This window comes from Cariama cristata, unplaced genomic scaffold, assembly GCF_000690535.1.
Source record: "Cariama cristata isolate BGI_N322 unplaced genomic scaffold, ASM69053v1 scaffold19777, whole genome shotgun sequence".
NCBI lineage: Eukaryota > Metazoa > Chordata > Aves > Cariamiformes > Cariamidae > Cariama > Cariama cristata.
In genome coordinates this window covers 50,210-65,482 of record NW_009626366.1, presented here as the reverse complement: position 1 = coordinate 65,482, position 15,273 = coordinate 50,210, and the positions used below count along the sequence as shown (strand labels likewise).

Here is a 15,273-nt window from a genome sequence, read left to right as displayed (position 1 = left end):
CTTATGTTGTATCTCCAAGCCATGTGCAGATAGCTCAGGTACCACAGGGCAGATCTCCTTCACTAGTTTAAGCAACTGACTTGAGTCCAGAGTGTGTTTCAGTGGCTTAGCATATTTCATGCAAAGGTATCAAAATTAATTTACCTATGAAAAATACAAATTACATGAATGAGATGTTAGTTACTCTCAGAATTTATTTCCATCTTCAAGACATAAAATCTTCCATTTTGAAATTATTGTCACAGTATTTCAGAGGGTAGCTCTTATACCTGCATTAAAAACAGCTGAACCATTTTTATATGTGTAAGACCCACCACTCACTGGGTGAATTATGGGAATGTTATGTATACTGGCAATACAGTAAAGTGTAAGTAAGATTATTTCAGTGTTTAACGCCAATATGAGATGAAGTATAATAGTATGTAACATGATAGAAGCCAATACATTAACTCGGTTCTAAACTTCTTTCATTTTGGGTGTTTAGTTTTAAATAAGCTTTAAAGAAAAAGATTCAGATTCTGCCTTTGGTAGCTTATACAAAGACCTGTGTATAGAAGATGATAGACTGACCTTTTAGTCTGTCTTTGATTTTAGAAATTTCCAGTCTTAAAAATAACTTAAACAGTTCTGAAAAATAATAGGATTAATCTCTTTTTCTGCTCTAGAAATAATATCTGATTTGTCATCCAGCATAACAAGCTTAAAATTATCCCAAAATCATTTTATTAATGTTCCAGAAGCAATTCTTCTTCTACCACAGTAAGTTATTATTTTATTTATTGAAGTTAATGTCAAGTTCTTGATGAAGAAAATCTGATGGCAAGACCTTTGTTAAGCAGAAAATTCAGCATGTTTTACTGATTTTCAGGAAATCCTCTCTAACGGGTTAAATCTAAAACTTAGTAGCTTTTAACTGAAGACAGATCAGCCACGTTTTCTTCATTATTCTGAGAAATTCTGTTCCTTAGATTCAAATGATTGTTATTGAAAATATATTGTTTGACTGCTGAAACTGACAATTCTTGCTGAGAAGACCAAAATTAATTTATTTTCTTGAAACCAACAGTAAAAAGATACTGACATTTTTTCCTTTTCAAGAAGTTCTGCAGACTTTTGCACAAGGTTACTGAGATTAGTTTTTCACTTCCCGAATATCACAAGATATTTATTCTCAAGGAATGACACTTCTTCTAAATGGAATTGTGATAAAGATGCATGTGACATTTGTTTTGCTTATACCTTCAAAGCATTACTTATGTGAAGATCAGACTTCTACTTTTTTTTATAGAAGTTACTGACCTCAACAGGTCACTAGAATCAGATTGTGGATGGAGTGCTTGGAAGGGATGATCAGATCAGTTATCTGATAGATATGGGTAGATGCCAGTGCTGATGGCACCATGGGGAGGGCAGATCCACAGATTTGTAAACTTACATTAATCAAAATTACATAGAGCATGTCATTATTAACATAATATTACACTGCTTCAGCATGCTAACATTTATATTCACAGCAGCAAATTTAATGGATGTGTTGAAAAAAGATGCAGCTTTCAGGTTCTCCCAGCCCAGACAAATCAATAAGGAGTTGCATGGACTTTTTGCATGCTTCATGTTCCACAGTAACATAAACAGCGTATTTGTCCAACAGATGACTTACAGAAATGAAATGTTCTTTTTTATGTAGTTCTTAAATACATGTGTAATTGAGCTATATAATTTATGCACATACATGTATTTACAAACATACTTTCATAGAAACATTCTGATAAAAGAGTGATGTATACATACCATCTGATGTTAGTCTCCTAAGTTGGGAACAAGAAAGAACGCAGTTCAGATCACCTAGTGAGGCTCCAGTTTTATAAGTGGAATCTTGGGTTCTATAAAGTTTATAATACCAGGAAGTTCCGCATTGCTTTTTTAATTTGAAATTTATAAAAAAGCATGTGAAAATACATATTAGTATTATGTTAGATTGCAGTTAACTTTTTATTCTCGTGAGTTAGACATTGCACATAACAGTGTACTCCATGGCCCTGCATTCACCTGTAACTGAAATCCTGAGCTAAGCTCTATTCTCTCTTACCTGCCTATAAATGTGTATTGACTCCATTGTTTACAGTTGAATTACTGAATATTTGCACTATAAGAGTGTGAACCATATTTATGTGTGCCTCCTACTAATCTGAACAAAGCCATGCATGTCTGCAAATTGTAGAAAGAAGGAAGAGGTGGACTATTATCACAATATGTACACTTATTTAAAGTGACTCTTTAATTTACTACCATCTGAAACATATACACACAGGATAGTGTGGATTTTTATTTTCATGACCAGGCAATTTCATTCACAGACAAGTACACTGAAAGAATATTATACTGAATCAATCATACATATTTTCTTATAATTTTTTTCTGAGATAATGAAGACCTACTTATACCATCTTAATTACATTTTCTTATAGTAGTAATTCTCTATCTTCTTCTACCTACATTCTGTCAAAATTGTCTGGTTTGATATCTAATCTGATTTGATCTCATCCATTTGTTAAAAATTGATACATTAAAAATTATTCCATTTATTAAAAACTAATACATTTCCAGTTAATCTAAGTTGGTTTTTTTTTTTTCATTTGCTAACTTCTCTCTTTTTTTATTTTCATATTTTTAGTTTACGATCAGTAGATTTAAGCCAAAACAAGATCATAAGCCTGCCTGGACCAATGCACTGGAAATCATTAAACTTAAGGGAGCTGTTATTTAATCATAATCAAATAGACATCTTGGACTTGAGTGAAAAGGCATGTGCGTGGTCTAGGCTAGAAAAGCTACACCTGTCCCACAACAAGTTAAAGGAGGTAAAGTGTAAGATTCTACCTAAAGAAAATTAAATCCCTTTTCAATTGAATGCAATTTTTCAATGTTCATTTGATTTTTCTTGTCACCTTTTATATCAATTTAAATTCTGTTAGTAAAATGGTATGTAAGTGCAAATAGTACTTCCTGTGAATGAAAATCACCATATTCTATTAAGCTTTTCTGTCTGGAATGTGTCATATAGTCAGTTTGTATAATGAATTCATTATGAGGTCCCTTGTCTATTAGTGTGGGATATTAGGCCTGTTTATTAAAGAAAGTTAAACTATAGCAGTAAAAATAATACCTAGTTTTGTTAAATAGTTAATGTATTCATGCTCATACTTTTGTTTTTTTAAAGTTTAATTGCCCATTAAATATTGTTTTATTTAGATTCCTCCTGAGATTGGCTTCCTAGAAAACTTGACTTCTCTGGATGTAAGTCATAATCCAGATTTGAGATTCTTTCCAGATGAAATGGGAAGACTGTCCAAAATCTGGGATCTTCCTTTGGAAGGACTCCATCTTAATTTAGACTTCAAACATGTGGGATGCAAAGCCAGAGACATTATCAGGTTTGTTGCCATATTGTTCTTGAATATTCTTGTTTTGCTTTCTTGGGATATGCAGTAAGCATTAAGAAAACAACGTATCCTTCTGAAAAGATGTGCTGGTGTGTTGTATGAAATCCAGCATGCAACTCTATGGAAGGTATCATAGCATATCAACACACACACAAAAAATAGATCATAGTGATTTAGACTATAATGCTTCTTGAATTTGGTGCTTCTCTAAACCATGCAATAAACAGTGCTTACCAATTATTTCTGATACATTTCTTGTGTTCCCAAGTGCATTGCACAGAGCACATTTTTGGGTAATTACAAAACAAAAAAAAAAGACATTCTGAGTTAAGCTTTATCTTTCAAATCAGAAATTAGAATAGACTGTTAAAATCCCAGTAATATCAAACAGATATTGAAAACTTGAAGAAAATGGTACAGTTTTAGATTTTTCCTTGGTCTTGAATTCTGTTGGTATTTTTCTTTATTATACACCTCTGTGAGTTCTGCAAACTTTTTTATACCAGATTTCTTCAACAACGACTGAAGAAGGCTGTACCTTATAACAGAATGAAGCTCATGATTGTTGGAAACACTGGCAGTGGGAAAACTACCCTGCTACAACAACTAATGAAATGCAAACGAACAGAATTGGGCTGTCCAAAAGCTACAGTAGGCATTGATGTAAAAGACTGGATCATTCAAGGGAAAGGCAAAATGAAGAAAGAGCTTGTATTAAATGTGTGGGATTTTGGAGGTATTTCAAGAGCTTATTGTCCTTTACTGTTGCCTTTTCTAACACATTAATGCATTACTTATTCTTCAAGTCAGCCTATGGAATTTCAAATTGTGGACAGTAGAATCATGCAAACTTGCACCGAAGTCAAGTGACCACTTATAAATTAGTGAATTCTGTAAATTGGCAGCTAATCCCTCGAATTTAATATAAAGCCTCAGAAATTTCTCATCACCAAATGTGGCCTGACCACTTGTTTCAACCATAGCACTTTAGAACTGTCATTTCAGAATAGTAAGAAGCTGCTTGTAATCACCAGAAGAATCATCTTCAACCCAACTTGGTTTCTCCCTTTTATGGTCTGAGTCTCTTTAGGCTCTACAGTATCACTGTTTCGTAAGGTCACAGAAAACAAAATGCTTAGGAGGAGTCTTTGAACTTTGGGCTTCTGGAAAACTTTCTAAGTTTGGGAGACTCCAGAAGCACTTTTAAATTCAGGGGTATTTTAAGCGACAGAAAAGTTATTTTTAAACATTGGTCTGTAATCATTTAAATACACTCTATATCACAATGGATGAGCACAGAAGAGAAGCATTCAAGCTGAATGTCCAGCCTCACTTAAGATTTTAAGTGCTTAATCATGTGAACTTAGAGTCTTATTTTGAAGTTACTGAAAGGATAGGAGAAAAGGAGGGAAGGAGAAAGCCAATGTTGGAGTTTTAAAATAGTCATGATCTTTCAAGTTGTCTTTGCAGCATCTTACGCTTGTGGATTTAAAACTAGCTTGCATATTTCAATGCTACACTTCAGTCAATGAGCTACCACAGAGTACCTACCTAAAATTCATGGTTATTACAGGTTTCTTGTAAATTCAGATAATTTTCTGTAACCATTAATTTCATTTGTGGATTAGTGATCTGAGAATAAGTGTTCTGCTGCCTTTTTGTGATCTGAAGATGTTCAGTGAGGGAAGTACTAAACAGTGGAAAGTTTTTTATCATTAGGACAAGAAGAGTTCTACAGTACCCATCCTCATTTTATGACCCAAAGAGCTTTATATCTTGCTGTATATGATCTCAGCAAAGGACAAGCAGAGGTGGATGCTATGAAGCCGTGGCTTTTTAACATCAAGGTAAGCCACAGATATGTACAGAATGGAATTCCACTTTCCAGGTAGCTGTTGGTGAATAGCAAATTAACCACAAATATTTTCAGACAGAAGAAGAAAGAAGCTCTTCGGCAAATAAAAATAGTAAGATGAAACAAGAGCTGAAATACATCATATATTGGATATGAAAATATATGTAGACATACAAAGACATGGACAGCACCATTTTGTACTTAAAATACGTATTTTGAAGTGACTGACAAAAATAAGGAAGTGGTAGTCTTAAAGGGATGATGAGTTAAACCTGCTTTTTCTTTTACACCATTGTAAATTCTGGGAAAATCAGAATTTGACTAATTTAGAACTGACTAGATACAGGTTTGAAATCATGCTGTTAAGTGTATGCTTAGCATCCTATTGTTAATAGGAATGATTCCAGGACTGTGGTAGGGAAACTGGTCTGAGAATCTGCCTATATATTTTTCTTTTGCTCTAAGTGTTTTATTTTCATTTGATGGAGCCATCCCATGGTGAGTGAGCATTACTTGCCTTTTCCTTTTCATGGTTAGCCATGGCTGGGCAATGCAATTACATAGAGATTTTGTATACTGATCCTGTTTGTTAAACTTGTTTTTTCCACTCCTTTCACCTTGAGCAGTGATACAGGACAGAGTGTTACAGTCAGTTTAGTGTGTTGATGAAGACCATTTCTGATGTCTTCTCCTTTGCCATGCAGTACTTGCTGGTATTTCATTGCTGCCCTGTTCTGATGGCAACTAGCAGAGTACCCTTTGCTTTTCCATTTTATTGGGTATTTTTAATGAAACATACAGTTGTCCCTCTATTTTACTGACAATATTATTAATCTGCAAAGTATGAAATCCAGATCTACACTGCTTCCTTTTAGAAAAAGCTGATTTTAAAAATATTTCTATTTTGAAATAGACTGTTCTCTGTATGTTCAAAAATATGTTTCATATTTATAGGGTGATGCATTTTTACTGCCTTATCCAGTCAAGGCTATGATATGGGATTGTAGTTTAAACTTACTCTGAATAAAGATATGAAATAGTATTTCAGATTTCAAACATATTTAAAAGAGGTATATTTAAAGAGGGAGAAACAGTTGCTTTTTTTTTATTGTATTGATTTTTTTTGACTAAATTGCTCACATTTTGTGTGGATATAAAACAATAACATCAACATTTCACTATTCAGTTAATCGACTGTATGGATCTTACTAACAGGCTCGAGCTTCAACATCCCCCGTCATTCTTGTTGGCACTCATTTAGATGTTTCTGATGAAATGCAACGTAAGGCCTGTGTGAGTAAAATTACTAGAGAGCTGTTGAATAAGCGAGGCTTCCCAGCAATCCAAGATTATCACTTTGTGAATGCTACAGAGGAATCAGATTCCATTATCAGACTTCGGAAAATCATAATAAAGGAGAGTCTTCACTTCAAGGTAAGCTACATACTGTTTGTAATGTTGAAAACATCCTAGTTTTAGTTAAGTAAGTACATTTTAAAACATTATTTAACACGTAATTAAATACATTTTTAGTGTGCTAGCAAACTCATCTTACCTTCTATAAAATGTTATACACAGCAAAATAATGAAGGAAAATCACCAGATTTGTTTTCATTTCATTTTCTGCCAAAGAAATCAACTTAGTAAAAATCTCAGCTAACTTATGTTTTCCAGCACTAGGGCCATATATAGAACATTTAATGAAAAATAGGCCATCTTTTTCTTATGAGGCAATCTGATCAAAAACTGGTTTTTGTTGGATAGCAACATGTAATTGCAATAAGTGTTGCAAGATTTCAGGGGAGCAGGAAATAAGATTTTGTGATTTCTGAAAGCCAACTAATTCTCCATTTACTGATTTCGTATTACATAGTGTGAAACTATTCCTAGAAATAGGAAAGTGAATTAAAGCAGGAAAAGAAGACCCCTTGGAGTCAATATTCCTCCTAAATTGGAGAATCTGCAGTTGTAGTTCTGTTGTCTCCAAAGGCATCCCTACCACTCATTCCCTGCTATCTCCTTAGCCACAGCATGAAGCTCTAAGTGTGAATTACAGGCATGAAGAGACTAGCCCAAGCATGGAGTTTAAAGAAAGACAGGATCCAATCTGTAGCAAAAATAATATACATATTGTTATTTTTTTCTTTTATACAATATCAATCATGTATAGTGTCATAACATGTTACAGAGAAAAGGTGATGTCCTGTGCTACTGAAGTCAATGGCAGAACTTCATAAATCATAGCAGAGCCCAAATTTCTTCTGAATTACTGCTTGGAAGATTTTATAGAGCAAATGCTGTATTTATGACCAGCCTCACACTGGTGGCCTTACAAAGGAGAGAAAGAGTACACACAACTCTTGTTTCTCAGAAACTACCAGCTTAGTCACATCCATGATCTGCCTAACTTCATTCCACAGTTCAAGTGGAATGTGCTAAGTGGCAATGAGGCGGCCTATTCAGCTGGAATGGATTAATTCCACTTCTCATACATCCAGTAGGCATGAATAGAGCTGCTGTTTGTAAAGGTGTATGTAGCCCTAGATCTCACCATACTTCTTCAACACACAGGAGAAGTTCTGCTTTTTGAAAACATTTCACTCTTAGGTACCTAAACATTGTTCCTGTGGTATCCATGTCTCTTGTGACTATGACTTAAACTGATATTTGAACTTCTACACAAATATAAGGTAGCCTGAAGGAAAGGAGATAGTTTCCATAAATAATGTAGACACTTTGTGAAAGGAGTGTTACCAGGTACCTGCTTAGAAGTGACAAAGTGAGTTAAGTATTCAACATTGTCATCAAGTGCTCTGAGTCTTTGAAATTACACAAGGTACTAATTACATTTTCTCACGGTACTAATTACATTTTTGACAGATAAAAATTCCACAGTGCATTGGTGTTTAACTTCTCTAAGAGGACGATGACAAGCTAAGAAGCCAATTTGGAAATGCTGGGAAAATTGTTTCCCATTTCCTCAAAAAAATGACTAGCTCAGCAGCTATGGAGAATGAAGAACCTGGTTGGGTGCTAGTTAATACCAAAGCTCAAAGGAGGTCTCCAGGAAGGAACTCAGGCTCAGGAAACAGGGGCAAACCACCCAACTGTGTTTCCCCTAAGTGTAACTAAGCTGGCTGAATTTATTTCTTCGTCTCCTCTTGTCCACTGACTATCAGCAGTGGAGACTTTAATTGAACTACTACCCTTTTCCCCTCAGTTTATCTAAAGATACGTCTAGAGATATTAAAGATTACAAGAGGTATCTTTTTTTTAATTCATTTGCCTATTGTTTTGTGTTAAGCTGAGATGTATGACATCATCTGTTCATACAGTGAATATTTTCCTTTTACTTCAAATCAAAGCTTCTCTTTGAAATTGTCTTCTGAAAAGGCATAATTTTTTATTATTTATGTACATTTAATATGGAAATATTTTCTTCTTTGAGTTCATTTATAGAAAGACATTCATATTGTAATTCTGAAAGAAGAATTAGTTACATCTACCTTTCAGAAGCCATGTTAGTCAATAAATGAGTCGTCTTATTCCTTCTTGCTGCTACTATTGAGTAGACATACCCACCTTACATCTTAGTTTTATTGTCTGCATTTCACATGAATAAATTAATACATTTAAGATGATTATTCCTAATTATACAGATCAGAGATCAACCAGTGGTTGGTCAGCTAATTCCTGACAGCTACCTGGAGCTGGAGAAGAGAATTTTGCTGGAACGTAAAAATGTCCCAATTGAATTCCCTGTGATTGATCAAAAACGCTTACTGGAACTGGTACAAGAAAGCCAGTTACAACTGGATGAAAATGAACTCCCTCATGCGATTCACTTTCTGAATGAATCAGGTAAAATATTATCTTCAATGTATGTTTCTTAGCACTTTGTTGCAAATCTGCAGCAGACAATATCTCCTGAGATATTGACATAAATTTGATAACTGTATTATTCAAATTGCATACGTCAAGTCACGAAGAAAAACAGCCCAGAGTGGGGTGTTTACTTTGCTTAATATGGAGCTCGAGAAATGCATTGCTAATTACAGTATTCTTTGCGCAGGTGTACTCCTTCATTTTCAAGACCCAGCACTACAGCTAGGAGATCTGTATTTTGTAGATCCTAAGTGGCTATGTAAAATCATGGCACAGGTTAGACTGATTACTTTTTGTATCTACATTCATGGAACTTTTTCCCCTGTCTGAAACCACTGTAACTTATCAGTAATTCTTCTTCACTATTTCTTTACTGTTTCATCATCTAGAATTTTCTCAGGGCCCAGATTGGTTTACCTGGCTTTTTCTGTTTCCTGTGCTTTCTAGACAACTGTCTGTATCGGTGGTTCTATGTTCTTACACTGTAATGTCCAATATCATTTAAACTGCACCGAACACAATAATACATATAGAATAGAAAAACCCCACACTTGCAATATGTTGCGATAGGTTGAGATGAAAGCTGGAAATTTAGATTAAAGTAGGAAGAATGAGGGAAGAAGGGTCATTGTATGCTTGGTACTGTTGGCAGAGGAAAGCCAGCGATACGGATTCACACATCAGGATGGGAGAGCAGCAGACTGACTGCTTAAGTGAAACCATCATCAAAATTTTGATCTAGAAATAGTCTCAAAATTTTTTATATATATTCAGATTTCCTAACCTCTAAAACTTTACTTTTCCTTCAGTGCAGGAAATAGGATGGCAAAAATGTAAGTTTGAGACTTTAAAGCTGTTGGGATTAAGAATGAGAAAAGACCTAGACGATCAAAACACACAGTGAAAGCTACTGAAGGATGGTAGCTCACAAGTGGCTTGGACAGGTTAAATATTTTCACTGCTGTCTTCTTGCTGCCTAGCATTATGGAAATGTTTGGTTTCACTGTGAAATGGAGTCAATTTTTTCCTCCTACATGATAAGCTACCAAATATTTCAGGGAGCAAAGTTTGTCAGGAAAATGCAATCTAATGAGGACTGTATACCTGAAATTGTTTTACTTTTTTGAAAGATTCTGACGGTGAAAGTAGAAGGCTTTTCTAAATATCCTAAGGGAATTATAAAGCGTTCAGATGTGGAAAAATTCCTTTTAAAGAAGAGCAAGTTTCCCAAGATCTACATGTCACAATACTTCAAGCTTCTGGAAAAGTTTCAGATTGCTTTGCCATTAGGGGAGGATCAACTACTAATCCCAAGCAGGTAAGCAAAGAGCTAAACCCACAAATGACAGCTGTAGAGATCGATCAAAATAAAAACCTCCCATCAGGCTAACTAGTTTAACTGATCATCAAAGCAATTTGGTATATGAAATCGTGTTATATACTTAGTACACTACATTTTAGTAAATGCTTTCAGAGACATATTAAGCTGATCTTGTAGCAGGTAAATCTTATGTCATGTTAGCATGGTGGGTAAATGGAATCTATAAATGATGAAAAGTTTTATGAGGATAATAATTCTTTTACAGTTACCATGCTTTGAGACTACAGCAGGAAGATTATAATTTAGCTTCACATTGCGGTCTGCCACATTACAGATATTTATTGTAATGTAAAAGATAATCATGGATTTCTGTAGCCTGCTTGCTTGGAGCGAGAACCACAGTCAAGTTACTCAGAGGCAGTATCTCCTCCAAACAGTCTTGTTATTAAATGTGGTGACAAAAAAGTGTTATGAATTTGAATGCAGTCTTTTTGCTTTATCTAAAGCAGGTAACACAATTTCTCTGCCTCAGTTACAGATTTCCCTAATGTGTTTAGTAATGCTTATGTTGCGTAATGGAGAGAGTGTTGCATGATTGCATTGATTAGAGTTTCTATGTTCTTCGAAGTCCTGGGATAGGAAGATTTTATCGGAGTGTCTTACCTGTCTTACATGTGTCTCAGGTTTTTCTCACATTTACATTTGATATCTAATGATTGTTAGTGAGGTTCTGTTGTGCTTAAATTACAGCAGAACTTCACTTTAGCACAAGCAAGCAGAATAAGCAAGTACACTATCTGTCTGCTCCCTGATCATTTCAATCATTCATTCATTAATAAATAAAACATTTTACATAATAATTAATGTATGTCATCAGTCACTTTGGATAAAGTACATCATTATATACTGTCTAATATTTTTATTCTTTCAGTTTGTCTGATCACAGACCTGTTATAGAGCTTCCCCACTGTGAAAATTCAGAAATAATCATCAGGCTTTATGAGATGCCATACTTTCCTATGGGATTTTGGTCCAGGCTGATCAACAGGTTGCTTGAAATATCACCTTACATGCTGTCAGGAAGAGGTACAAATCTTTCTCTTCAAAAGCAATAGTTAGCATGTTTGTTTTGAATGCCAGCACCTGCGTGTTAAAGCTCTAGTCCCCAACATTGTTTTGCTTTGGCTAATTTCTGGCCACTTCACAAATGTGAGTAATTTAGAAATATCCAGGAACAGATACTGCCTGATGTTTACAGTGGTGTGCAAAAGAAAGTGAAGGTTGTAAGCAGCCTGTTTCTCTCTTTCACATGCTAGAGATGGAGGATATCCTTATATTTATGCAATATTGCCATTCACTTCTACAAAGAATACGGGAAAGGATGTGTCTTCCACACAGAAAAACAAACTGCTTTTCTTCAAGTTCATCGATTCTTCCTTTATGAAACTCTAAAAACTTTGCTTTATCAGAAGGGCAGCCGGGGTCTTTAATTTTTTTCCAATAGATCTCATGTCAAAGCATGGAATTATCTGCTGAACTTTGCAGTTTCATTCATCTTTGTTTTTTTAATATGTGATTTATGAATACTGGTGACAAGTAAAGTATGAAAAATATACATTGCTAATGCTCTACAAATACGATTTATAATTGGCTGCTCTCCTGGCATTCGATTTCCTCCTGAGCATAGAATTCCAGTTGCATCTTGCTAATTTCATGAGTGTGTGATGGAGGAAAATTTAAATCACTGACTTTTTTTTTCATATGTAGCCTAACATATTCTGTGTTTGAACCTGAATGTACCTAAGCATTTCTGTAATCCCTACATGCATCACCTGCTACATGACTTACCGTCTGATTAAATATTTAGTTTGTGGATATGCCTTATAGAACTGAACACCAGCTGACATATATTCAGCTTTTGTGAGGCTATTCTGTCTGCAAAGTTGTAGCTTTTATTTTGTTTTATTTGGGTAAGCATAAACCTACTATCATAGTTAAATATTTAAAGTACCATGAATTATTCCAAATATTTTAAAATATGACACACATGTTGGAGATCAGATTTTTAATCTAACTTTGTGTTTTCTAGAGCGAGCTCTTCGTCCTAATAGAATGTATTGGAGACAAGGCATCTACTTGAATTGGTCTCCTGAAGCTTATTGTCTAGTGGAATCAGCAATATTTGACAACAACCCAGACAGTTTTTTGAAAATTACAGCACCTTCTTGCAGAAAAGGTTAATTATTCCTGAGCCTGATTTTTGCTCCAGTTTGATTGCAGCTTGGCATTTTGGTTTGTTGTGCTTTTGCCTTTGGAATGTAGAGTTGAGCTTTGTAATTACAAGTATGACAGATTTAGATTGTAATTTCTCTCTTTTGATTTCTTAAAGGGTGCATCCTTTTGGGGCAAGTTGTGGATCACATAGATTCTCTTATGGAAGAATGGTTTCCAGGTTTGCTGGATATAGATGTGTGTGGTGAAGGGGAAACACTGTTGAAGAAATGGGCTCTGTACAGCTTTCAGGATGGTGAAGAACACCAGAAAATACTACTTGATGACTTAGTCAAAAAAGCTGAAGAAGGTATATATTTATGCCATTTGAGGTATATAGAGGTACACCCGTATGTAGATAAATATTATATGACATCCCCTTTATAACATTTGGGTACTTCATGTTATTTAAAAATGTTCCATTTCTGTAAGAATTAATTACAGTGTAAGACAAAAGCAACTTTTTTTTTTGTGTAAGAACAATCTGTGTAAGTATAGAACGTGGGACGGATTGCAGCTACTCTGTATAGTCGTGTATAAATGGCAATAATAAAAAGAATTGTTTTTTCATGATACCAATAATGTAACTTCATTCATGGAATTGAATACAGCACATAGTAAAACTGATACTAGATCTTTTGGTTAGACCATGTACAACAGTAATTTAAAAGGCAATATTCAGATGACATCCTACATACTAACAGAATTCTTTCTTTTAACAGACAGAAAATTAATGTCTTTGTTAGTTTGGTGTTGTTACATGGCAACAGTTACTATCACATTTGATTGGTACATATACAGAACCTTGAAAATACTTACATATGTAAGATACATTAAGTTGAATGGCAAACTTATTTAGTGTTCTGTTCCATATATATATGTACATTTATTAATTTAATTTTAGGTACGTTATCATACACACTCGCAGAGATCCATGTAGCTTTCTGTGCCTTTTGAATGATGACTACCCTTTTTTTTATTTGTCTCTTTTTTTTTTTTCTTAGGTGACCTTTTGGTAAATCCAGATCAACCAAGACATACCATTCCAATAGCTCAGATTGCTCCTGATCTGATATTGGCTGATTTGCCTAGAAATATTATGTTGAACAACGATGACCTGGAATTTGATGAAGCTCCTGAATTTCTCTTGGGTAAGCATTATTTTTTAGGGTCTTTTTACAGAGCTTATGTAAACAAATCTATTGAAGTCAGTTCTGCAATATATAGAAAACTTTTTAGAGATTTCTTTTCTGTGGAAATGTATTTTTTAAGGTATTCTGAATTTCACAGAATTAATTAAGTTGGAAGAGACCTCTGGGATTATCGAGTCCAACCCTCGCCCTAACACCACCATGTCAACTGGACCATGGCACTAAGTGCCACGTCCAGTCTTTTCTTAAACACCTCCAGGGATGGTGACTCCACCACCTCCCTGGGCAGCCCATTCCAATGCCTAACGACCCTTTCTGTGAAGAAATGCCTCCTAATGTCTACCTGAACGTCCCCTGGCGCAGTTTGAGACTCTGCCCTCTTGTCCTGTTGCTAGTTGCCTGGAGAAGAGGCCGACCTCGACCTCACTACAGCCTCCTTTCAGGTAGTAGTAGAGGGTGATTTTTCAGGAAATTTCAGGTTATTGAATTTTGAATTTTCCATTAACTTGTATGCTAGGACACTGTTTTTTGCGTGTTTAGATTACTGATCATGAAGCTTAACTCAGTAGGTGGTCCACACATTTTGAAACTGGACCTCTTCAACTATTATTTTGAGATATGATTGATATCCCTTTGGTTTTGATTTTCTTTTCAATTTTATCATTGAAAAGGTGATGGTGGGTTTGGATCTGTGTACCGTGCATCGTATGGTGGAGAAGAGGTTGCCGTAAAGATTTTCAATAAACATACTTCCCTCAGGCTCCTAAGACAAGTAAGAAATACTGCCTTTTTTTCTGTAGTGCTGCTCTTGGAATACCAACACTAGTGAAGATCTTAAAAAACTTAAGTAAATTGCAAGACTTCACTCCAAAATGTTTATGAGTTTACTTCAGAGCTACCGAGATTATGCTGTTTGCAGTATTTCATCTGATTTTATAATTTACAGGAGCTTGCTGTGCTTTGTCACCTCCATCACCCCAGTTTAGTGTCTCTGCTGGCCGCTGCAATCCGTCCCCGGATGCTGGTGATGGAATTAGCCCTTAAAGGATCTCTCGATCGTTTGCTTCAACAAGACAATGCAAGTTTAACTAGAACACTTCAGCACAGGATAGCTCTGCATGTAGCTGATGGCTTAAGGTAAATGTGACTTCTACATTGCTGTAAAAACAGGATATAGTTGCAAGTAGGGTATACTGCAAATTAAAAGCTTCTATTTTTGTATATCTTAAACAGAGTATTCCCTGGGTCAGGCTTGTATTTTTATGATTAGCTGATATATAACACAAAGTTTTGTTACCTGTGTTTTTTTCCACTAACAAGTGACGCTCATGTAAGTGGAGCAGTAGC

The 15,273-nt window shown here is 35.1% G+C and overlaps 1 protein-coding gene across 1 annotated transcript in view; it reads left to right on the top strand.

Annotated features, from left to right (window-relative positions):
• Positions 1 to 15,273, top strand: part of LRRK2 (leucine-rich repeat kinase 2) — a gene marked incomplete at its 5' end in the record, with an annotated part of 64,481 nt that overhangs the window by 33,749 nt on the left and 15,459 nt on the right. Inside the window, 15 exons of the mRNA XM_009704017.1 lie at positions 666 to 759; positions 2,675 to 2,861; positions 3,253 to 3,434; positions 3,950 to 4,179; positions 5,163 to 5,290; positions 6,514 to 6,732; positions 8,958 to 9,159; positions 9,371 to 9,459; positions 10,314 to 10,501; positions 11,436 to 11,590; positions 12,594 to 12,740; positions 12,894 to 13,085; positions 13,780 to 13,926; positions 14,598 to 14,698; positions 14,873 to 15,063. Coding sequence (XP_009702319.1) covers positions 666 to 759; positions 2,675 to 2,861; positions 3,253 to 3,434; positions 3,950 to 4,179; positions 5,163 to 5,290; positions 6,514 to 6,732; positions 8,958 to 9,159; positions 9,371 to 9,459; positions 10,314 to 10,501; positions 11,436 to 11,590; positions 12,594 to 12,740; positions 12,894 to 13,085; positions 13,780 to 13,926; positions 14,598 to 14,698; positions 14,873 to 15,063 — 2,452 coding nt within the window. The remainder of the gene's footprint in view (positions 1 to 665; positions 760 to 2,674; positions 2,862 to 3,252; positions 3,435 to 3,949; positions 4,180 to 5,162; positions 5,291 to 6,513; positions 6,733 to 8,957; positions 9,160 to 9,370; positions 9,460 to 10,313; positions 10,502 to 11,435; positions 11,591 to 12,593; positions 12,741 to 12,893; positions 13,086 to 13,779; positions 13,927 to 14,597; positions 14,699 to 14,872; positions 15,064 to 15,273) is intronic.